Source organism: Myotis myotis, unplaced genomic scaffold, assembly GCF_014108235.1.
Source record: "Myotis myotis isolate mMyoMyo1 unplaced genomic scaffold, mMyoMyo1.p scaffold_m19_p_12, whole genome shotgun sequence".
In the NCBI taxonomy this organism is placed as follows: domain Eukaryota; kingdom Metazoa; phylum Chordata; class Mammalia; order Chiroptera; family Vespertilionidae; genus Myotis; species Myotis myotis.
Window position 1 is genome coordinate 27,975,035 of NW_023416316.1, and position 23,540 is coordinate 27,998,574.

The 23,540-nt window shown below is 40.7% G+C and overlaps 1 protein-coding gene and 1 non-coding gene across 6 annotated transcripts in view; both read right to left on the reverse strand.

Moving 5' to 3' along the window:
- UNC13B (unc-13 homolog B) overlaps positions 1 to 20,437 on the reverse strand; it is a 146,550-nt gene extending 126,113 nt beyond the window's left edge. For 4 of the 5 annotated variants that reach the window (XM_036330472.1, XM_036330470.1, XM_036330471.1 and 1 more), the window contains exon 1: positions 20,117 to 20,429. In XM_036330472.1, the coding sequence (XP_036186365.1) occupies positions 20,117 to 20,138 (22 nt within the window). In that variant the 5' untranslated portion in view covers positions 20,139 to 20,429. Of the gene's footprint in view, positions 1 to 20,116 lie in introns of all 5 variants that reach the window. The other variant, XM_036330468.1, reaches the window with a different exon arrangement.
- Positions 4,771 to 4,875, reverse strand: LOC118667843. The gene has a single exon (XR_004971420.1). It is a non-coding gene; the product is annotated as a U6 spliceosomal RNA (small nuclear RNA).
- Positions 20,438 to 23,540: the final 3,103 nt, after the last annotated feature.

Sequence of the window (23,540 nt, forward strand, 5' to 3'; positions counted from 1 at the left end):
CACCAGTAATATACCTGATTTCATTCATTCATTCATGTACAGATTTTCTTCTGAGAAAATCTTAGATGTCACTGCTAACCTTCTACCTGACTTCATCGCAATTTATTATAATTTAAAGAGAATACTAATAAAATATACATAAATATACTATCCTGATCCTGAAAAAAATTAATTTCTGTAAGAATCAACAAAATTCACTACCTATAAGCTCCTTTTCAAACCAAAAGACAAACAAGTACTTACGTCAAACTTCAACTAACAAAACCAATGACTAATTCTAGAGTAAACACAGTCCAGGTTATAATTGAACATGCACAAATGCTCAAATATATTTTTTAAAGTGTTTTCTAAATAAATAAACCTCGGTTGGAATAGATTTTCATATACACAATCAGATTTCTATGGTTACTATTTATCAGAGCTCATTCAAGCTTGATTATACATGGACAGCAAAAGGACATTCTTTAATTCACTCAGCTTAATGTTTTAACTTATTTTAATATATTTTTATTAATTTCAGAGAGGAAGGGAAAGGGAGAGAGAGATAGAAACATCAATGATGAGAAAATCATTGATTGGCTGCCTCCTGCAAGCCCCCCACTGGGAATGAGCCAGTAACCCCAGGCATGTGCCCTTGACCAGAACTGACCGGACCCTTCAGTGCGCAGGCTGATGCTCTATCCACTGAGCCAAACCGGCTAGGGCTTAATGTTTTCACTTTTAATACCTAAAACCATTATAGCAAAATCTCATATTACACATAAAGCACAACTATTTCTTGGTCTTTATTAAAATCCATTAAACATCCTACAGGGAAGCCCACAGGTTATTAATTGCTAATACATACAAACATTAAATCAAATCAAATGTTTATTGAGCATTACTTACTAGGTGAAAGATTCTCTGGTCCTGTATAAGGTATCTCAAACTAGCTGCAAGGCAGAATTTAAATCATTAAAGTGAAGGGGGGGGGGCAGGCACACAAGTGATTTTAATAGCTTACCTCCCCCTTCTGTAGTTGCAATAGTGTGTGCACGTATGTTCGTTTGTGCATGTGTAGTTTTTAATAGCTTATCTCCCTTTTTCAGTTGCAAGAGAGTATAGGCCTAGATCTCAAGAAAGGTAGAAAGCAAGTTTTCTGGACATAATAAAAACATCATTTATAGATCATAGCAAAAAATACCTGTTATCACTCTGATAGGAGAATAAAGGTTTTAAATGATTCTAGATAGGAGTTACGCTAGAGGTGGCTGGATCATTCCAACCCAACAACAGATACTGACACACAAAGATATGTTTGGCAACCAATTTTCATATATCAAATATTGGTGTCTTTCATTTTCAGTGATTTTTTTTTTGTAGTTTATTTCATTACAGTGATCTCTTAACAGTAAGCAGATTAGATGTATTTTTTTTCTTTTTTTTAAATTTATCTTTATTGCTAAAAAAGGACACATATGTAATACCCTTTGTAATACTTTAAGCAATAAAAAAAAATTTATCTTTATTGTTAAAAGGATTACAGATGTCCCCATCCCCTTACCCTACCCCCATTGACCTCCTCCACCCAGCTCCAGCTCCCCTCCCCTCCACAGGCCTTCCCCACACTATTGTCTGTCCATGGGCTATGCATATATGCATACAAATTCATTGGTTAATCTCTTCCCACCCCCACCCCTTCCCTCTGAAATACATCAGTCTGTTGCATGCTTCAATGTTTCTGAATCTTTTTGTTCATCAGTTTATTTTGCTCATTAGATTCCACATATAAGTGAGATCATGTAATACTTGTCTTTCTCTGACTGCATTATTTTGCTTAGCAAAATACTCTCCAAATCCCTCCATGCTGTCTCAAAGGGGAAGAGATCCTTTTTTTTTACAACTGCATAGTATGCTATTAAATTTATCACAATTTTTTTGTTTGTTTTTTATCCATTCATCTACTGATGGGCACTTGGGCTGTTTCTAGATCTTAGCTTTTGTAAATAATGAACATATAGGTGTACATATTCTTTCTTATTGATTTTTATGGCTTCTTAGGATATATTCCTAGAAGTGGGATCACTGGGTCAAATGGCAGTTCCATTTTTAGTTTTTGAGGGAACTCCACACTTTTCCACAGTGGCTGTACCAGTCTGCATTCCCACCAACAATGTACTATGATTCCTTTTTCTCCACATCCTCACCAGCACTTTTTGTTGGTTTACTGATGATAGCCATTCTGGCAGGTGTGAGGTGGTACTTCACTGTCATTTTAATTTGCTTCTCTCTGATGATTAGTGGGGTTGAGCATCTTATCTAATAAAGAGGGAATATGCAAATTGACTGTTGTGTCGTCGTGGTCAAGATGGCTGTGCCCACAGCAGAGGCCAAGTTCCTGTAACGAGCCTTAACAAGCAATCAGCAGGAACTTGACGGGGGACCTCAGGCCGTGCCCCCACACCCACGGGACTTGACGGGGAACCTCAAGGCAGGCCCCCGCCCAGGGCGGAGGACCTGAGATCGCACCCCCAGCCCTGGCGTCGGGTCGGGGGACCTGAGACCGTGCCCCCCGTCCAGCGGGTCTTGATGGGGACCTCAAGGCATGCCCCCTGCCCTGGTCTGGGCCAGGGGACCTGAGGCTGAACTCCCCGCCTGGTGGGGCTTGATGGGGGACCTCAGGCTGCACCCCCTGGCCCAGGCCAGGGGACCTCAGGCTGCGCCTCCCACCCTGGCACCAGGCCAGGCGACCTGAGGCCACGCCCCCACCCGTCAGGGCTTGATGGGGGTGGGGCTGGCCGGGTCTGGGGCTCGCGAGATTTCAAGGCACACATGGGTGGGCAGGGACTTGTCTCTGGGTCCCATGGTGTGCCCCAGACTCTGACAGGAGGAAGATTTTCATATACATTTTACTAATTTTCTTTCATCTCTGACACTTCTATTATAGAGAAAGGGCAAATAGCAATATTAGAATATTTCCTCTAATTAATTCCCTTTTAATGTGCATAAATTTCGTGCACCAAGTCACTAGTTTTTTCATATATTTCTTGGCCATTTGTATGTCCTCTTTGGAGAAGTGTCTATTCAGGTCTTCTGCCCATTTTTTAATTGGGTTGGTTGTCTTCCTTTTGTTTGAGTTGTATGAGTACTTTATATATTTTGGACATTAACCCCTTATCAGATGTATCATTGGCAAATATGTTCTACCATACAGTGTATTCCCTTTTCATTTTGGTGCTGGTTTCTTTTACTGTGCAGAAGCCTTTTATTTTCATGTAGTCCCATTTATTTATTTTTTTCCTTTGTTTCTCTTGTCCTAGGCCAGTGGTTGGCAAACTGTGGCTTGCAAGCCACATGCGGCTCTTTGGCCCCTTGAGTGTGGCCACGAAGTCTCAATCGCACTGTACGAGCATGCCCACACGTGGTATTTTGTGGAAGAGCCACACTCAAGGGGCCGCAGTTTGCCGACCACTGTCCTAGACGATGTACTGGTGAAAATTCTGCTCTGTAAGATGTCTGATATTTTGCTGCCTACATTTTCTTCTAAGGTTTTTATGGTTTCACAACTTACATTGAAGTCTTTTATCCATTTTGAGTTTATTCTTGTGTATGATGTAAGTTGGTGGTCTAGTTTCATTTTTTTACATGTACCTGTCCAATTATTCCAACACCATTTATTGAAGAAGACTGTCTTTACTCCAATGTATGCTCTTGCCTCCTCTGTCAAATATTAATTGAGCATAATGGCTTGAGTCAATTTCTGAGTTCTCTGTTCTGTTCCATTGACCTATATGCCTGTTCTTGTGCCAGTATTAGGCTGTTTTGATGACAATGGCTTTGCAGTACAGCTTGATATCTGACGTTGTGATCCCTCCAACTTTGTTCTTCTTTCTCAAAATGTAGCTATTCGGGGTCTTTTTTTTTGTTCCATATAAATATTTGCAGTATTTGGTCTTGATATGTAAAATATGCCATTAGTATTTTGATAGGAATTGCATTGAATCTATAGATTAATTTGAGTAGTATGGACATTTTAATGATATTAATTCTCCCAATCCATGAACATGGTATATTCTTTCCACTTGCTTTTACCTTCTATCTCTTTTTTCAATGTTCTGTAGTTTTCCAAGTACAGGTTTTTTTACCTCCTTGGTTAAGTTTATTTCAAAGTATCTTAATTTTTTTTTGTTACCATGGTAAATGGGATTTTTTTTTTTTTAGTTTCTCTTTCTAAGAGTTCATATTGGTGTATAAAAATGAAATCAATTTCTGGGTTTTAATTTTGTATCCTGCTACATTGCCAAATTCATTTATTAAATCTAGTAGTATTTTGGTGGAGTCTTTAGGGTTTTCTATGTACAATATCATGTCATTTGCAAATAATGACAATTTTACGTCCTCCTTCCTAATTTGGATGCCTTTTATTTCTTCTTGTCTGATCGCTGTGGCTAGGACTTCCAGTACTATGTTGAATAAAAGTGGTGAAAACTGTCTTGTTCCTGTTCTTAGGAGAAATGGTTTTAGTTTTTGCCCGTTGAGTATGATGTTGGTTGTAGGTGTGTCATATATGGCCTTTATTATGTTGAGATGTGACCCCTCTATTCCCACTTTACTGAGAGTTTTTCTCAAAAATGGGTCTTGGGGGAGGGGTGGTACTGGGGTGAAGAGGGCCAATGGGGGGAAAAGAGGACATTCATAATACTTTCAACAATAAGGATTAAAAAAGAAAAAAATGGGTGTTGGATTTTGTCGAATGCTTTTTCTGCATCTATTGATATAATCATATGATTTAAAAATATGAAACCCTTCATGAATTTGTGTCATCCTTGCACAGGGGCCATGCTAATCTTCTGTGTATCATTCTAATTTTAGTGTATGTGCTGCCAAAACGAGCACCAGATTAAAATTATTGATGCAGTAATTAACACATTCCATTCCTTGTCTATTTTGTCTGATTTTTTAATATATCTGTTCAAAAAGTTTATAAATTGCTATCATAATTTCAAATGAGTCATTATATTGGCACCTTTTAGCTTACTAGAGATTTAGCTTTTAAAGGTTTGTAAAAGATCCTTTCCAGTTTCCAAAAACTAAAGATATAATCCCAGAGAGGCCTTGTCAAACTCTAATCTATAACATTCCACTAAGAAAAATAAATCAGGAAAAACTGTATACAAAATATGATGCAATTTTATGTAAAAGAAAAGAGTTAATACACAGACACACACAATAGAGAAGAAAAGACCAGTGTAATTATAATTTTTATTTTTCTCTTGATATATTTTCCAAACTGTCTAAAGCATGTATATATTTCTCTTATAAATGAGAATAATTGTCACCAAAAAACTCTCCCTTATCACCCAGATGGGATCTGTTCTATTTTTACTTGTTTTTCTAATGCTTATCATATTCTGTTCTATATCATAATTACCTCCTCTTATATCTGACTTCACTGTTAGAGTACAAACCAGTTGCAGGATGGACCACATCTTTGAGCCTTAATAAGTGTTCACAAAGGCTATATTGTGCTTCAGCTAAAAACAGTAAGGCACACTAGGCTAATTTCACTTAGAGCACAGGACCTTTGTCTCTTGAATAAACTCCTGTTGAATCCACAACAAAAACTAATATATGTGCTAAATGCACGTACCAACATTATAGTTCTTCTAACTAGATGTATTCAAGACTAAAAGTTAAGATCTTCAAGTATCATTTATCTAAAGCCAGCAGACCAGCACCTTGCCAGACCTAACCAAGTAGAAAAGTCTACAATTTTATCTCGAGTTGAAAGTCCCAATGTAATGATTACCTTTCTCAACTTACAAGAAAGGTGGCTGTATTTCAATTAATTCCCAGGCATGTTTTATACCTTAGGCCAGGCTTTATGAGTTGTTTCCAGCATCTAAACTTTTCAGAACATTGTCCCTACCACTCTGCATTTGTCTGCAGAGTACATTCATATCTACTACCAGTTAGACTCTCACTTCAATACAGTGAAACTGGCACAGTATTATCTTCCCACTTGACAGAATATGATTCTGAATGAAATTAAGAGCCTTAGAGATAAAATTTTAGTCATTACCTAGTGAGACTCAAAACAGAGTTCTCTTGAATCCAAAATCCTGGATTTTTCCATTATACCACATGTCCTCACAAGGAAAAAAAAAGGAATTTAGGTTGTAAACACTATTAAACTAGAGCCATAATGAACTCTCCAGCCTATAAAACACCTGCTATAATATTGCCCCTGAATACATACTAAACAAACAAAAACCACCAGCTATAGAGAAACTGATTCACAACCAACATTGCACAAAGTCATCTTCCCTAAGTACTATTTTAAAATAAGACTTCTTTCATGCTCCAAAGCACTATCGGATATTATTAATTTTGTAGTTTATAGTTTATAATAAGCCAGAAAATTCTAAATGCAGCTTTACAGTACATAAACATACTAACTTCTGTGGACCCAGTGATCTAATATGTAAAATGAGAATATATAATAAACAAGGTTATTTTGAGAATTACTAATCCTTACTTGCTAATTAGCAGAGTGTTTAGCAAAGAGTAGACTTACTAAATGTTAACCTCAGTATTTCACTGATTCTAAGATGATGAGACATTTTCTCATATTTTAAGAATTCTGAAGTCAAAATATGTCTTAAAAACAATGATGTGTCACCCTGGCTGATGTCATTCAATTGGTTGGAGCATCATCCCATACACAGAAAGGTCGAGGGTTTGATTCCCAGTCAGGGCATATGCCCAGATTATAGGTTCAATCCCCCCATCAGCCACGAAGGGGAGGCAACTAATGTTTCTCTCTCACATCACTGTTTCTCTCTCTCTCTCTGTCCCTCCCCCCCCCCATTCTCTCTAAAATCAACAAAAGCATTCCTCAGGTGAGGAAAAGAAAGAAAGAAAGAAAGGAAGGAAGGAAGGAAGGAAGGAAGGAAGGAAGGAAGGAAGGAAGGAAGGAAGGAAGGAAGGAAGGAAGGAAGGGAGGGAGGGAGAGTAAAATTAAAAAACAATGATGTGTCATAACCAAATCGATAACATTTTTTTTCCTCAATGGTACCTAAAATAATGATGAGTCTTACAATCTCTGGCATCTTGTAGTCAGTGAAACGCAGTATATTATGATGCCAATACTGAGTAAATATTTATCCTGCCACCATTCCTCCACCCAACAGATCCACACCTTTAACCCTGATCTCCCAAGTCATGTTTCCAGCTGTAACACATGGATAGACTGCCAGCACCACAAATTTAACATGTCCAAAACCAAAATCATTATCTCCCCAGAAGCTGTCATTCTTTGTTTCCATTTCCTATCCCAACTAATGACACCATAATGAAAAACCCAACTCTACCTTGACTTCCTTCCTCTTCCTCTCCCAGCTGAGGCCTTTCCTGTCTCTCAGTTGGAATCAAACACTCCATTTCTAAACCCCATTTTATTTTGTACCTCTATCTTAGAAATTACCAAACTGTACCTTGCAACTGTACCTTGTATATTTAGTTATACACATGGCTGTATCTTGGCTCTTAGTTTCTTGAGGGCAAGGCCTATTTCTTACTATTTATACTAGTGGCCTGGTGCACGGATTCGTGCACATTGAAAGGAACTTAATTAGAAGAAATATTTTAATATCGTTATTTGCCCTTTCTCTATAATAGAAGTATCAACCCAATTCACGATCAACAATGACAGATCGAAACACAAGTATGAGATTGGCGCCATTGAGAGCTTTATATGTATCGCGCATACACACAGGCACGAGTCAACTTAGTCTTTTATCTATAACTAGAGGCCCAATGCACGAAATTCATGCAAGAGTAGGCCTTCCTTCCCCGTGGCTGCTAGCACTGGCTTCCCTCCAGCACCCAGGACCCGGACTTCCCTCGCAGCCCCAGCTTCATTGGGAAGGACGTCTGGTCTAATTAGCATATTACGCTTTTATTATTATAGATATTATAGATAATAAAAGCGTAATATGCTAATTAGACTGGACAGCTGGACGACCTTCTGGATGAAGCCGGGCTGCAAGGGCCAAGGCAAGCTGCCGCAGCTGTGAGGGCCAAGCCCTTTGCATGAATTTCGTGCATCGGGCCTCTAGTATATATAGAATAAACGTGTTTAATTAGGCCTGCTTTCTGATTTAGCTAAACTTTTTCCAGCCCAGTGAAGCACCCAACTTCTCTTTCAGGTAATTGTTAGCAATACAGCAGTAAATATCAACACAGAGCAGATTATTATTGTAGATCATGCAGGGAGAACAAAGGGTAAAATATATTTTTTAAATATATTTTATTGATTTTTTACAGAGAGGAAGGGAGAGGGAGAGTTAGAAACATCAATCAGCTGCCTCATGCATACTCCCTACTGGGGATATGCCCGCAACCAAGGTACATGCCCTTAACCGGAATCGAACCTGGAAACCTTCAGTCCACAGGCTGACACTCTATCCACTGAGCCCAACCGGTCAGGGCCAAAGGGTAAAATATTTAACTGCAGCAGTGTTTGACTATATTCTGTACAGTGAGAAAACCTGAAGTCATTTTCAAGGTCTACCATTTCTTACTTTTTTTCAGTCAGGTCAAGTTTCTAAACTCTCTAAATCTCCGTTTTCCGGCTAATGAAAGAAACAGGATTCTACCGAATCTCCTATCTACCTACTCCAGGACTTCTGTGAAGGTCAAATGAGATCAGACATGGGAAAACACTTCACAGACATTTGGTTAAAGTGTAAAATGTTTGCACCTGGCTATAAAGCAAGACGTGTTCCTAGGCTGCAGAAACCCCAAGGAGGCTAGTTGCTAGGGAGAGGAAGCTGGGCATTGCTACATGACGTCATTATCCAGTGCCCACAGCGTTTGAGGCTGGGCTGTGGGCCACATTTTGCACCATGGGGTCTCAGCAGCACTGGCTGCGATTTGGTGGGCTGTTGCTCCGGGGTGGTGGTGGGGCCTGTGTCCCACTTGGGGGAAGCCAAGTGTTGCTCTGTCGGCGCCAGGTCCATGGTGCCGTTTCTTTGTAAATGGCCAGTACACATCACGGCAGCTCCTGCGTTGAGCGTCTGCCCCCTGGTGGTCAGTGTGCATCACAGCGACCAGTCAGACAGTTGGAGGGACCCTTAGCATATTAGCCTTTTATATGTACAGATACTTAGGGTGACTAGTTCAATGCCTCACCCACAGTGAAGTGCTCAATAAATGTCTATGGAACTGATCACATCCTCTTTGTTAATAAGTTTCAGAATACTCAGCTGAGAGAAAAAAGGGACTATCAAATAATAAAAGTTACTATAATTTAAAAGAAATTTCACACACATGATCTCACTTAAGAGTTTAATTCTCAACTCTATGCGGTACATTGAATAGATTCTAATATTTCATTTTTGATTTGTGGCTTACTTGCCAAAAGTTTTCTAAGAATTCAAACTCAAGTCTAATTACAAATCTCGTACTTTTGGTTTACAAACTTCTATCCTTCTGCCCCTCCCTCAGTTTCATTCCTACAAACTTTTCACCCTAATGTGGCCTACAAGGCCCTATAGTTGGGCTCCATCTATCTCCCTAGCCTCATCATGACCCATGTTTTCTCTTGCTCTATGCATACCAGCTATGCATGCCTTTCTTCAACTCCTCCTCCTCACCACAAGGCCTTTGCACATACTATTTCCTCTGACTAGAAATTCTTCTCCTTCCTTCACCTGCTTAAGGGCTCCTCTTCTTCCAGATTTCAGTTCAATCTTCACTTTATTAGGTAAGGCTCCTTTGACCTAGTAGGTAACTTTTCCTATCACATGTTCTCATAACAACATATACTCTCCTTTATAGAACAAATCACAGTTGCATTTTATCAATTTGTATGATTCTCCTTTGATTAATGTCTAGTTCCCTCGCTAATCTATACAACTTCCAAGAAGGCAAAGGGATTTTTTAAAATCATAATTCTGCTCCAAGTGCCTGGCACAACAGCTGTTGAAAGGATGAATAAATGAAACCTTTTGTACTCTTAAGCTCACTAAATCATCCCCACCACCTCACTTTCAGCCAATAAATATTGTATTCTGCTTTACAGGGAAATCAGTTATCATCTCTTCTTACCCCCATCTCATCTTGACCTTCCTCTTCTTACAGATTCTTTCCCTTTTTGCCCCAAACATTCAGATTTCCTCTCTTACAAGACCACTCTCAATCCTTCTCTTCATGGCAAAACTTCTCAATGTAGTCTATACTTGCTAATTCCACGTCTTCACTTCCCAAATATACCAGGTGTACCAGTTAATAATGCGGATTTTTTCAATAGATGGAGTTACACGTATGTTGATATATATGCGATTTGATATGTATGCTATTTTGTTGTATTGACAAGCTTCAAAACTTCATATGTCAAATTTTCTGAAAGTGTTAACATCATAGATATTTTTATGCTTAAAAATGTCGAATTTCGTGTCAAAAAAAGAGCATTTACGGGAAGTTTTAATTTATTACTTTATTTTGAAGATAGGTGCTGCTGAATACTTCAGGAAGCTTATGGTGAACATGCTCTATCTCAAGATACTTGTGAACGCTGGTTTAAATGCTTTAAAAGTGATGATTTTGATGTGAAAGACAAAGAACGTCCAGGTCAACTGAAAAAGTTTGAAGACCAACAATTACAAGCATTATTGGATGAAGATGCATATCAAACTCAAAAACAACTTGCAGAAAGATTAAATGTTGCTCGGCAAACAATTTCCGATTGTTTACAAGCAATGGTAAAGATTTTAAAGGAAGGAAAATGGGTGCCACATCAACTGAATGAAAGACGAATGGAAAACCAAAAAATCATCAGTAAAATGTTGCTTCAATGGCACGAAAGGAAGTCTTTTTTGCATTGAATTGTGAATGGCGATGAAAAGTGGATTTATTTTGACAATCCCAAACGCATGAAATCATGGGTTGATGCAGGTCAACCATCAACATCGACTGCAAGGCCAAATCACTTCGGAAAGACAATGCTCTGCGTTTGGTGGGATCAGGAAGGTGTGGTGTACTATGAGCTTCTAAAACCAGGTGAAACCGTTAATACTGATTGCTAGCGACAACAAATAATCGATTTGAACCATGCTTTGATCGTAAAACCACCAGAATGGGCCAGAAGACACGGCAAAGTAATTTTGCTTCATGATGACGCACCATCACACACTTCAAAACCAATTAAAACACGGTATGTGCCCTTGATTGGAATCGAACCCGGGACCCCTCAGTCTTCAGGCTGACGCTCTAACCACTGAGAAAAGCCAGCTAGGGCTTTTAAATGGATGTATAAATATTAAAGATGTGGAAATTAAGATTCAATTAAGTTAAGTAACTCAAACACGTTAAAAGATCTTGCCTGGGAAGTATTAACCCACCCGCTATATTCACCAGACCTCGCTCCTTCAGATTACCACTGGTTCTGATCGATGGCACCCGCACTTTCTGAGCAGCACTTCAAAACGTACAAAGAAGTGGAAAATTGGGTCTCTGAATGGTTTGCCTCAAAACAAGAAAAGTTCTATTGGGACAGTATCCACAAATTACCTGAAAGCTGGGGGAAACGTGTAGCTAGCGATGGACATTACTTTGAATAAAGCACTTCTAATGTTTCTCTTGAAATTATCGTGTTTTCTTTGATTACAAAATCCGCATTATTAACCGGTACACCTGGTACTCCTCAAACCACTGCAATGTGCTGCCTACACTCACACTACTCTAATGAAACTGCTCAATAACCCTGCTGGTTTTTTTATCCTCAACCAGTATCATTAATCTCTATCATCTGATTATTCCTTCCTGAAACTACCTCTAATTTAAGCTTCTGACAGACACAGAATTCCCCATTTTCCTACAGTTCTGACCACATCTATCAACTCTTCTGCCCATTCCTTTAGCTATAGCATTCGCTCATTTTTCTCCTCTTTAACCCTCTATCAGCAAATTTATTCAAGCTAATGTGTTTACTATCAAACACCTTCAACTCCCAAAGATTTATCTCTAACACAGACTTCTCTTCTAAGCTATAGACCTACATTTTCAGGTACCATTTTCAAGGGTCATCTGCAACAAGATTATTAATACTTTCAACTCAACATATCTTATATGTAATTTATCTTACAGATTAACAGCAACAACAAAAAGTATTTATTAAGCTCTTATTTTATTAATCCTCACCCGAGGATATTTTTTTCCATAGATTTTTTTTAGAGACTGGAAGGGAAGGGGAGAGACAGAGAGAGAGAGAGACATTGATGTAAGAAGAGACACATCGATCAATTGCCTCCTGTACGCACTCTGACCAGGGTCGGGGAACAAGCCTGCAAATAAGGTATGTGCCCTTGATTGGAATCGAACCCGGGACCCCTCAGTCTTCAGGCTGACGCTCTAACCACTGAGAAAAGCCAGCTAGGGCTTTTAAATGGATGTATAAATATTAAAGATGTGGAAATTAAGATTCAATTAAGTTAAGTAACTCAAAAGTGGAGCTGATATATTACCAACTCAGGTCTGTCTAAAACGAAAGCTTTTAACATCTACCCTATATCACGGTACTAAAGTATAGTGAGAGTAGAAGCTAGAAAAACAGACTGGAGAATATGATCAGATAGATGGAAAAGTTTAAGATTACAAAAGCAGCTCTGGCTGGTTTGGCTCAGTGGATAGAGCCTTGGCCTGCAGACTGAAAGGTCCCAGGTTCAATTCCAGTCAAGGGCACATGCTCAGGTTGTGGGCTCAGTCCCCAGTAGGGGGCGTGCAGGAGGCAGCCAATCAATGATTCTCATTGATGTTTCTATCTCTCTGTCCTTCTCCCTTCCTCTCTGAAATACCCTTCTCCTTGGCAAGCAAATTTCCTTTTCCCTTTTGCAGATGAAAGCTCTAAAAATTTGGCTCATAATAATAGATAGAAATCATATAGGTAAGCTAGCCCTTTGATTGAATCATCTTTATCACACTCTGACTCATATAAAAGCAATTATCTTCCCACTGTCCAAATGCCAGCCCCTCCTTAGTTGATAGGCAGATCTTCCTCACTTGCTGCCCTCTGGTCTCTTTCCTCTCAACATCACTCACAGTAAAACATGATAGAAATTAATAAAGCAAACAGCTACAAAAGAAATTACCAGCCCAATCCATGAAAATTACAATCCATAGGCCTATCTGTTCTCACAGTCCTACATAAGTACTTACTTAATGCCGAGAAACAGAAGAAACAGAAGCAGCAATAGGGGAGAAAAAAAAAAGATTTTTCTTTTTGAAAATCTATTTCCTAATGACTAAAAATTGCTTTTTTCTATTTATATGATTATTTAGGAGAAAAAAAAAGTATATATATATCCTAGCACAAACTCTCTTCTGTCATATTTTACCACATATTTTATCACTAGCAAAAAAAAAAAGCCCTCTTCACTTTTTTTCCTTTGATGCCATAGGCCTCTCACAAGTTCAGTGGATAGTTTAGTGCTATATAAAATTGAAACTCAGAGACACAGACAGATAACAGTATGGTGGTTATCGAAGGAAGGGAGGGTGCAGGGTAAAGGGATCAAATTTATGGTGACGGAAGATGATTTGACTATGGGTTGAGGGTGCACAATGCAATATACAGATCATGTATCATAGTAATGTATACTTGAAACCTATATGACCCTATTAACTAATGTCACCCAAATAAATTTAAAAATAGAAAAAGATTGAAGTTCATTAACTTAAGAAACACTAAAACTATCCTGTGGTCAGATAATGTGACCTTTGGGAAAGTGGGAGGGAGTGATGACTGAGAGGAAGGAGAAGCTGGGCTTCTGGGGTTGTTAGTAGTGTTCCATTTCTTGTCCTAGGTCAGTGGTTCTCAACCTTCCTAATGCCGAGACCCTTTAATACAGCTCCTCATGTTATGGTGACCCCCAACCATAAAATTATTTTCGCTGCTACTTCATAACTGTAATTTTGCTACTGTTATGAATCATAATGTAAATATCTGATATGCAGGATGTATTTTCATTGTACAAATTGAACATAATTAAAGCATAGTGATTAATCACAAAAACAATATGTAATATATATGTGTTTTCCGATGGTCTTAGGTGACCCCTGTGAAAGGGTCGTTCGACCCCAAAGGGGTCGCGACCCACAGGTTGAGAACCGCTGTCCTAGGTGGTAGTCACATGAACGTGTTCACTTTGTGATAATGTGGTGAGACTTACACTTACGATATGTGTACTTTTCTTTATATATGTAATAGTGAATAAAAAAAACTTTAATATACAAATAGCAAATCTTCTCTGATTTTTAATAAAAGCCTACCATTGAGTGGAAGCCTTACCAATAACAACAGAAAGTATGTATAAAACACTCCTCAAACTTAAAAATCATACTTTAAAAATTAGCCGAAACCAGTTTGGCTCAGTGGACAGAGCGTCAGCCTGCGGACTGAAAGGTCCCGGGTTCGATTCCGGTCAAGGGCATGTACCTTGGTTGCAGGCACATACCCAGTGGGAGATGTGCAGGAGGCAGCTGGTCGATGTTTCTCTCTCATCGATGTTTCTAACTCTCTATCTCTATCCCTTCCTCTCTGTAAAAAATCAATAAAATATATTTTTTAAAAAATTAAAAAAATAAAAATTAGAAAATAATAGCATAGTGTTTTTCTACTCCAAGAGAACCTTAACTTATTCTGCTTATCCCATGTCAGACCTAACATTCCTAATGGATTCTGGGTTTATATAAGAAATGAGATGTTTTAAAACCTACTTAGCCCTCGCCGGTGTGGCTCAATTAGTTGAGGGTTGTCCCATGCAGCAAAAAGTCCCCAGTTTGATTCATGGTCAGGCACATGCCCAGGTTGCAAGCTCGATCCCCAGGAGGGGGTATGCAGGAGGCAACAGATTGATGCTTCTCTCTCATCGGTGTTTCTCTGTCTCTCTCCCTCTCCCTTCCTCTCTCTCTAAAATCAATAAAAACATATTTTATTTTATTTTTTTAAAAAAAATTTTTTTTAATATATTTTATTGATTTTTCACAGAGAGGAAGGGAGAGAGATAGAGAGTCAGAAACATCAATGAGAGAGAAACATCGATCAGCTGCCTCCTGCACATCCCCCACTGGAGATGTGCCCGCAACCCAGGCACATGCCCCTGACCGGAATCGAACCCGGGACCCTTCAGTCCGCAGGCCAACGCTCTATCCACTGAGCCAAACCGGTTTTGGCAATAAAAACATATTTTAAAAAAATATTTAGATTTCCTGGGCTCTTATCTATTATATAGATATGTATCATAAACAGGTACAGAGAAGGTCCTCAACAAATATTTACTAATGATACTCAGCCCAAACTTTAAACAAACTCACATAGCAAAGTCTAAAATACATACCACAGGTAAAATAGGAGAAAAACTCAGCCTACTGGCCTAAAGAGTGCAACCACCAGAAATTCCTCTTTTCAAAACTAAGCAATTACAGAATGTACTTCTTATAAGGAAGAGAATCATTTATGACAACAGCTATCTATAACAAAGGAAATTGGTGTTTTCCCCCTTCACTGCTGCCTAGCTCAGACAAGGCACAATCAACTTCCTGATGCCACAGCTAAGCAAAAGGAACCCAGCAGCAATCTGCTTGTAAGGGCAGAGACTATGATGTGATGTAAACCCAGCAGCAAGGAGTTACCTGAGGTAGAAGACAATAATGGGGAGGAAATGAGAAGCACTTGACTCTAAAATCTAAATTCTAAAATCATTACTATTCCTACTTTCCACAGTGACAGTAAACCAAAATACAGTTGACCCTTGAATGACTCAGGGATTAGGGGCATTGGACCCCACTCCCATAATCAAAAATCCACATTTAATTTTTTACTCCCCCAAACTTAACTACTAATATCCTACCATTGAGTGGAAGCCTTACCAATAACAAACAGTCAATTAATAAATATGTTGTATGCTATATATATTACATATTATATTCTTACAATAAAGTGTGCTAGAGAGCCCGGCCAGTGCTCAGTGCTTGAGTGTTGACCTATGAACCAGGAGGTCATGATTTGATTCCCAGTCTGGGCACATGCCCAATTTGGGCTCAGTCCCTAGTGGGGGGCATGCAGGAGGCAGCTAATCAATGATTCTCTCTCATCATTGATGGTTCTCTCTCTCTCTCTTCCTCTCTGAAATCAATAAAAATATTTTTAAATGTATGCTAAAGAAAATAAAATGTTTTTATTGAATTTAGAGAGAGAGAGGAAGAGAGAGGGGGAGAAAGAGAGGGAAAGAGAGAAACATGGATGTAAGAGAGAAATATCAACCAGTTGCATCCCATATGCACCCTGACCCTTGATCTAACCCATAACCAGGGTATGTGCCTTAACCAGGAATTGAACCCAAAACCTTTTGGTGTATGAGACGACGCTCTAACCAACTGAGCCATCTGGCTAGGACTAAAAAAAATGATTTAGACTCACATAAGCTTATAGGAACATATATCATTAAGTTTTTGTGGGTTTTTAAAATATTTTTTATTGATTTCAGGGAGGGAGAGAGAATAATTGATTGGCTGCCTCCTGCACAACCCACACTGGGGACTGAGCCCACTTCTCGGGCATGTGTCCTGACCAGAAATCGAACAGTGACTTCCTGGTTCGTAGGTGGACGCTCAATCACTGAGCCAAGCGGCCAGGCTATTTTTTGTTTTTGATTTTTTTAACAAGTCAAGTGTGATCACTTCTGGTTCAAATTAGAGGAGGGAAAGCCATGGCTCAATTATAAACCATGTGGCAATTACAAAAAAATATGGAAAGACTCAATTCTCAAAATGCTTATAATTTGTTTGTAGAAACTAGTCATGAACATCAAGACAACAAAAAGTTAAAGAAAATTCTTGATTTAGTTTACTGGAGTTGCTAAAATGGTACTGGCACCCATGGAAACAAAACGACATCAGTATTCTGAGGAAAATTGTGCTAAATATTTGCAGAAAGATTAAGTAAGTTCTATAAAAGGTTGGTTTCTTAAAATTCTTCAAGACTAGCCTCCCACTCAACATAGATATCCCTTTTAGAACACTTTCACCACTCATTCAATTTTTGTTTAAAGAAACCTATGTCAAAAGATCCTCATAAGTAGTCCATTCCATTTAAGAACAATCCTAATTGTTAAAGTTCTTCCTTACATTAAGTTAATATCTAATTTCCTACAGTTTTCAATCATTAGTTGACTTGTCCCAGTTCTGTCCTCTGGATCAACAGTTTTTTTAAATGATTTTCATCTACTATAATGAGCCTTTCCCTCTTGGATCTTTTCAAAACTAAACCTCTCAATTCCTAAAATGGCTTCTACACCCTTCATTATTCTAATTATTCTCCTCTGAAGAAATTCTAGTTTTTCAATGTGCCTCTTAGAATCAATAACCCACTGAACACAAAAATTCCAGATCTTATCTGACCAGTGCTAGTATCCCCTTTGTCTGGGTCACCATGAATATAACAATTCAAGACTAGGTGCCAGGCTATTTACAATCCATTGCCAAATTAGTGACACTTCAGATTATAAGTGATTTGTTTTAAGAGTTTAAAGAGTGTAAAAAAGAAAGATGACTGAGGAGTTGAGGAAATTTTCAACAAACATTGTAGACTGTAAGCTGGGAAAGGAAGCATACATTTATGATAAGCAGAAAATACAGAAAGAAAACAATTTCGGGGGTACAAATACAGAACAGGGCAGAGACAGGAATGAACCAAGTTAGTACTAGAGCAAAGTACCTATATAAGGATAGGCAATAACATAGAGCCAAAAAGGAGAGCTGGAGTCATACTACTTGTATTGTGAGCCCTTAACCTACATAACTAAAGGGTTAGTTCAAGAAATTGAGCCCTAGCTGGTTTGGTTCAGTAGGTAGAGCGTCGGCCTGCAGACAAAGGGTCCCAGGTTTAACTGCAGTCAAGGGCACATACCTTAGTTGCAGGCTCCTCCCAGGCCAGGGCTGCATGCAGGAGGCAACCAATCAATATGTCTCTCACATTGATGTTTCTCTCTCTCTCTGTCTCTCCCCTTCCTTTCCACTATCTCTAAAAATCAATCGGAAAATATCCTCGGGTGAGGATTAACAGAAAAAGAAAATGAACTGTTAGTTGAGATGGTCAGGGTGATTAAAATCAGTATCAGTTTGCCAATTTCCAAATCAAATCAATGACTGAAATTTTACTTCAATGAAAAAGTTTCTAATTCAATTCTACTCTAAGATGAACAGAAATTGAGTTGTTCTACAATATCATCACACAGGCTTCTTTCAGAACATGAACAACATTCTTGACTGCCAAAATGTCATTTTAGAAAGATTTATTTTCATCCATTTTTGTAGGTTTCCCCAGAATGAATAATTTGCCACTTAACATGAATACTTCTAATCAAAGTAGCTGCTTCTTTCAGTAATTAATCATCTTCAGGATCTCCATTCAAAAGACAATGACCTGCTACTCTCCCTCCAATACCCCAGGGTCAAAAAGACAGAAATTTGTCTAATGAACATTAAAAGGTTAAGATGTTAACCAGCAGAATTTCTAGGCATGAATACTGCCCACTATGGACAGACACCAATATTACAACAAATAAAAACAACAGCTGCCCTGTCTCTGAGGTGATTTAAATTCAATTAAATAGGAATTTTTGGTTTACTATTGCTCCTGCCTAAAGACTCTTTCATAAAGGCTAGCTCTGTAATATGATGTGGCAGAGCTTCAAACTGTTCAAGAGGCATTGCAAAGCCCAACCTCTCCCAAATCCTGCTACTCAACAGCAGGGATCTAAAAGAATAGATTCCCAGCTGCTGAGAGAAATGTCTTACTAAAAGCAAAGCAAAATTCTCATTAATGAAAAATCAACCGTGAAAGGAGAAAATTCTGTGTGCCTCATAATCCCCGGAAATAGGCAAATCCATTTTGGGTTAATGCAGGTTTAACAAAATAGTGCAAGTGAAAAGAGAAGAGCAGTTCCGTTTACCAGCAGCTGAGAGAAAACAGTTATCAGAGAGATCACAAACAATGCTTCTAATCCACAGAGCCCAAAGAAACGTGAACTCTAACTCTCCAGTAAAAGATTCAGCCAGGAAAAGGCTCTTACGGATAAATCCACTCTGGCACTCCCAAGCCACCTTATCCCATCTCGTTCAGCACAGGTATAACAGGCTGTAACTTCAGTTTCCCACGATCAAATTCAACAGGTAATCCAAACCCTGCTTTTTCTGATCAGATCATCTCTAAAACCGTAGTCCTTGCATCCACTCAAAAACCATCTTAGAGCTTCTATGTCAGGCACAGAGAATACAAACACCTGTGAGAAAATTAGTCTCTACCCTCCTGGAGCTTAGTCCATGCACCTTGCTTCACACGAACCCCAAAACTCTTGCCTTAAAATACCTTCTTAGATGGATGGAGCCAGTGTCCTCAGTGAAGAAGCAATAAAGGCCCTTCATCTTTAGTTACTGTGACAGAAGCAAAGTAAATCCATCAATTAATCAATCACCTCCTATGCTCTGCTCGGGAAGGAGAATCCAACACACCTTTGCAAGTCGAACATGACACTAACCCTTATCCTAGATTACAGGGAAGGAGCAGGGGACACGACAAGCAATAGAGGAGTGCAAGCCCAGAAATACGACGGGAGAAGGGATGTGACAGCTGTCCCATAACGTATTCAAAGATTTAAAAAAAAAGAACCACCTGCTACGAAGCCGACTGTAGTTTAACAGTGCAGGGAGGAGGAAGGGAAGAAGAATGGGAGGCTGGCTGCCCACTAAGGACAGACACCAGCCATCCCGGTCTCCTTCCGTCCTCGGTCCACTCTCACTGGGGAGAGTGCCGGGCGCTGTTTGCTTAATAGGATCTGGGCCTGTCACATGGCCACTGGCAGGGAGAGGTAGCAGTCCCTTCGCAGGAGCGTGAGGACAGACAGGAGTGGGCAGAACTCTCCAAATGCTTGTCAATAAGTTCACATAATTGTCCCCCGAGGCGCAGACGGGAAGTGAAGTTTGGAAAGGATGGTAACCCGACGTCCACTGGAGGCGTGTGGGGACCGCTCAGCGCCCCCGCCCTGCCCGACCCCAGCCCCTCGGTGCGTGCACTCACCGCGCACGCAGAGCAGAGACATGGCCGAGGTGCGGGCGAGCCGCCGCCGCGCCGCCGCACCCTCTTTCCTTTCAGCAGGTGCCGCGGCTGCTCCCGCAATCCGCCCCACGGGTCTGGCCGCTCCTCATGGTCCCCGTGGCAGGCAGCGCTCTGCCGCTCCCTCGGACCCCCTCCCAGTCTCACCGCCTGAGGGGGTTCTCGATAATCGTGAGTACCGGCCGGCCGGCGGGGTACTGGGCGCGGCACCACGGCGCCATCGCTGGGAGAAAGGAGCGACCGGGACTCCCTCCCTCCACTCCACCCCACCGGGATCCGAGCGAGCGCCGGACAGAACCACCCGCGGCGCCCCGCCTCCCAGCCAATCAGCTCACGCCCAGTCCCCCAACCCCGCCCCCACACGAGACGTAGGGGGCGGAGCCTCCCTCTGCCTTCCAAGCGTGCGAAGCTGATGGCCACTAATGAGGCTTCTGGCAGAGCGGGGCGGGCTTCTCACCTGTGTGAGGTTAGCAATGGAAGCCCTCGGCTCTTCCCTCGTGGGCGGGCTTCCAGCCGAGAACAGATTCTTTTCATTGAAGATTTCCATTGGACTTCCTTAAAGGGTCTATTAGCTGATGAAGTACTTTCCTGTAATCATTTGGTGGGATTGTACCACACAGCACGCAAGTTTTTATTTTTTTGAAATATATTTCTTTATTGATTTCAGAGAGGAAGGGAGAGGGGAGAGAGAGAGAAACATCAATGATGAGAGAGAATCATCGATCGGCTGCCTCCTGCACGCCCCCTGCTGGGGATGGAGCCCGCAAACCAGGCATGTGCCCTTGGCTGGAATCGAACCCGGGACCCTTCAGTCCTCAGGCCAACGCTCTATCCACTGAGCCAAGCTGGCTAGGGCCAGCACAGAAGTTTTTAAATTAGCAACGACGGCAGCCAGGGGAAGGGGAGAACATGAGTGAGCACGAAGTTAAATATCTGGAGCCCTCAGTTATCTGTATCTTTTTTTCATGCTCTCTATTTGTGTCTCCAGTGTCTGAATAGTGCCAAGTATACAGTAACTAGTCCATAAATACCTACCGATTGGAGGATGGAGGAAAGATAGGCTTTTTAAGCTGAGGACTTCGGGCAAGCAGATGCATGTATGCACATGCGATGGAAGTGAAAAAGGCCAGAGCAGAAAGCAGAAGACACATGGTATGATGTACAATACCCAACCACCCCAAAATTCTGATTTAATTGGTTTGGGGCATCCTATTTTTTAAAAGCTCCGAAAATGATATACATAGCCCACAGACAACACAGTGGAGAAGGCCAGGGAAGGGGTGGTAGGAGGTGGGTAGGGGTGGGAAAAGCGGGGGAAATGGGAGACATCTGTAATAGTGTCAACAATAAAAAATTTTAAAAAATAAGCAAGAATTTGATAGTAAGGTATCCATGGTCACACACACAAAAAGCTCCCCAGATGATTCTAATGTGATGCCAGGTTTTACCACCATTAGACTAGGTGCTTTCTAAGGCCTCATTAGCCCAGCTCAAGTTTCAGTATTTGCAAGCTCTCAGCCCCATAGGATTCTTCCTGCCAGACCCAGGCAGGGTCTGCCAATCTACCAGGGTATTTGCCTTTCAAAAGCAAACCTAGCTACCATACGATTCCTCTCACTGGAATAAGTGCTATAAGATACTAACACTAGAAGCTTGAAGAAGGAAAGGAGAAGACTTGATCTTTCCACTGTGTATTCAGATTTGCAGCAATACACAGAAACATCTTAAGCAGGGCAACTCAGGCAGCCTCATCAACAGAAACGCCTGACCCTAAGATGATGGGCATTCTCTGTGCTGCTGGAGGTTGAAATATCTAGCTATTTTGCCCAGCTTTTGTAAACCACAAGAGCATGAAACTAAAAAAAAGTGTTAAACTTCTGGACTCTGGAACCAGGGATTCTCCTGGGGGATGCAGAAGCCATCCAACAAAAAATGGAAAGTCACTCTACACTTGGAAACAGTGTAGAATATTGGGGAATCCTATATAATAAAAGTCTAATATGCTAAGTGTTCGGTCGACCGGTCAGCCATTCAACCAATCAAAGCATAATATGCTAATGATATGCTAAGGCTGCTCAAGCGCTTGCTATGATGTGCACTGACCACCAGGGGGCATATGCTCTGATCGGTAGGTTAGCTTGATGCTGGGGTCCAGGCAATCGGGACTGAATGAGATGGGCTGGACGTGCCCTGGAGCCCTCCCACTGCCCCTCCCTGGCAGGCCAACCTCCAGCGTCCCTCCCCAGCCCCGATTGTGCACCGGTGGGGTCACTAGGCCTGGCTCGCACCCTCTCGCAATCCAGGACCCCTCAGGGGATGTTGGAGAGCTGGTTTCGGCCTGATCCCGCATGCCAGGCCAAGGAACCCCACTGGTGCACAAATTCGTGCACCGGGCCTCTAGTAACCTAATAAAATTGTAAAGAGCATGAACTTGGGAACCAATCAGATTCACCTGATGTATTATCTATTATCATGAAACAAATTGCCCCAAATTTTAGTGGCTTAAAACAACATTTATTATCGCAGTTTCTGTGGGTCAGCAATCTTGGTACAGCTTAACTGGATCCTCTGATTCAAGGTTTCCTACAGGCTGAAATCAAAGTACCAGCCTGACTACAAAAGAATCCACTGTCAAGCTCACTCATGTTATTGTTGGCAAGACTCAATTCCTCCTGGGCTGTTGGACTGAAAGCTTCAATTTCTTATCAGCTATTGGCTGGTCTCAGCTCCTTGTCATGTGGGCCTTTCCACAATAGCAGTTTGCTTCATTGAAGTACGCAAGCTAAGAAGGCAATAGTGTCTGCTAGTGAGATGGAAGACTTCATCTATGGTAACCTAATCACAGAAATGACATCCCCTCATTTTTGCTGTATTCTATTTATCAGAAGCAAGTCACACTCAAGGGAAGGGGATTACATAAGAACATGAATACCACCAGGACTCAGGATCTTTGGGGGGCCATCTTAGAAATCTGCCTACCACACCTGAATTTGAGTTCTAGCTCTGGTACTTGAGACCATCAGCAATTTTCCAGGAAATAATAATAATATCTACTTCATAAGATAGTTTTGAGATTTAAATGAGGAAACCCATTTAAATTACCTGGTACATACAAAATGCCCAATACATGTTTGATATTACTTAGGTTGTGGACACAGGGAAGGGAATGTGGCGGGCAGGTGAAGATTGGCTAAGCAGAGCAGGAGTCAATGTCTAAAGGCGTGCTGTAGGCTCTGAGGCATCCCAGTTTACCAGTTAAAATTTTTTAAAATATATTTTTATTGATTTCAGAGAGGGAGATGAAAAGAAACATCAATGATGAGGGAGAATCATTGATCTGCTGCCTCCTGCACAGCCCCTATTGGGAATTGAGCCTGCATCCCAGGCA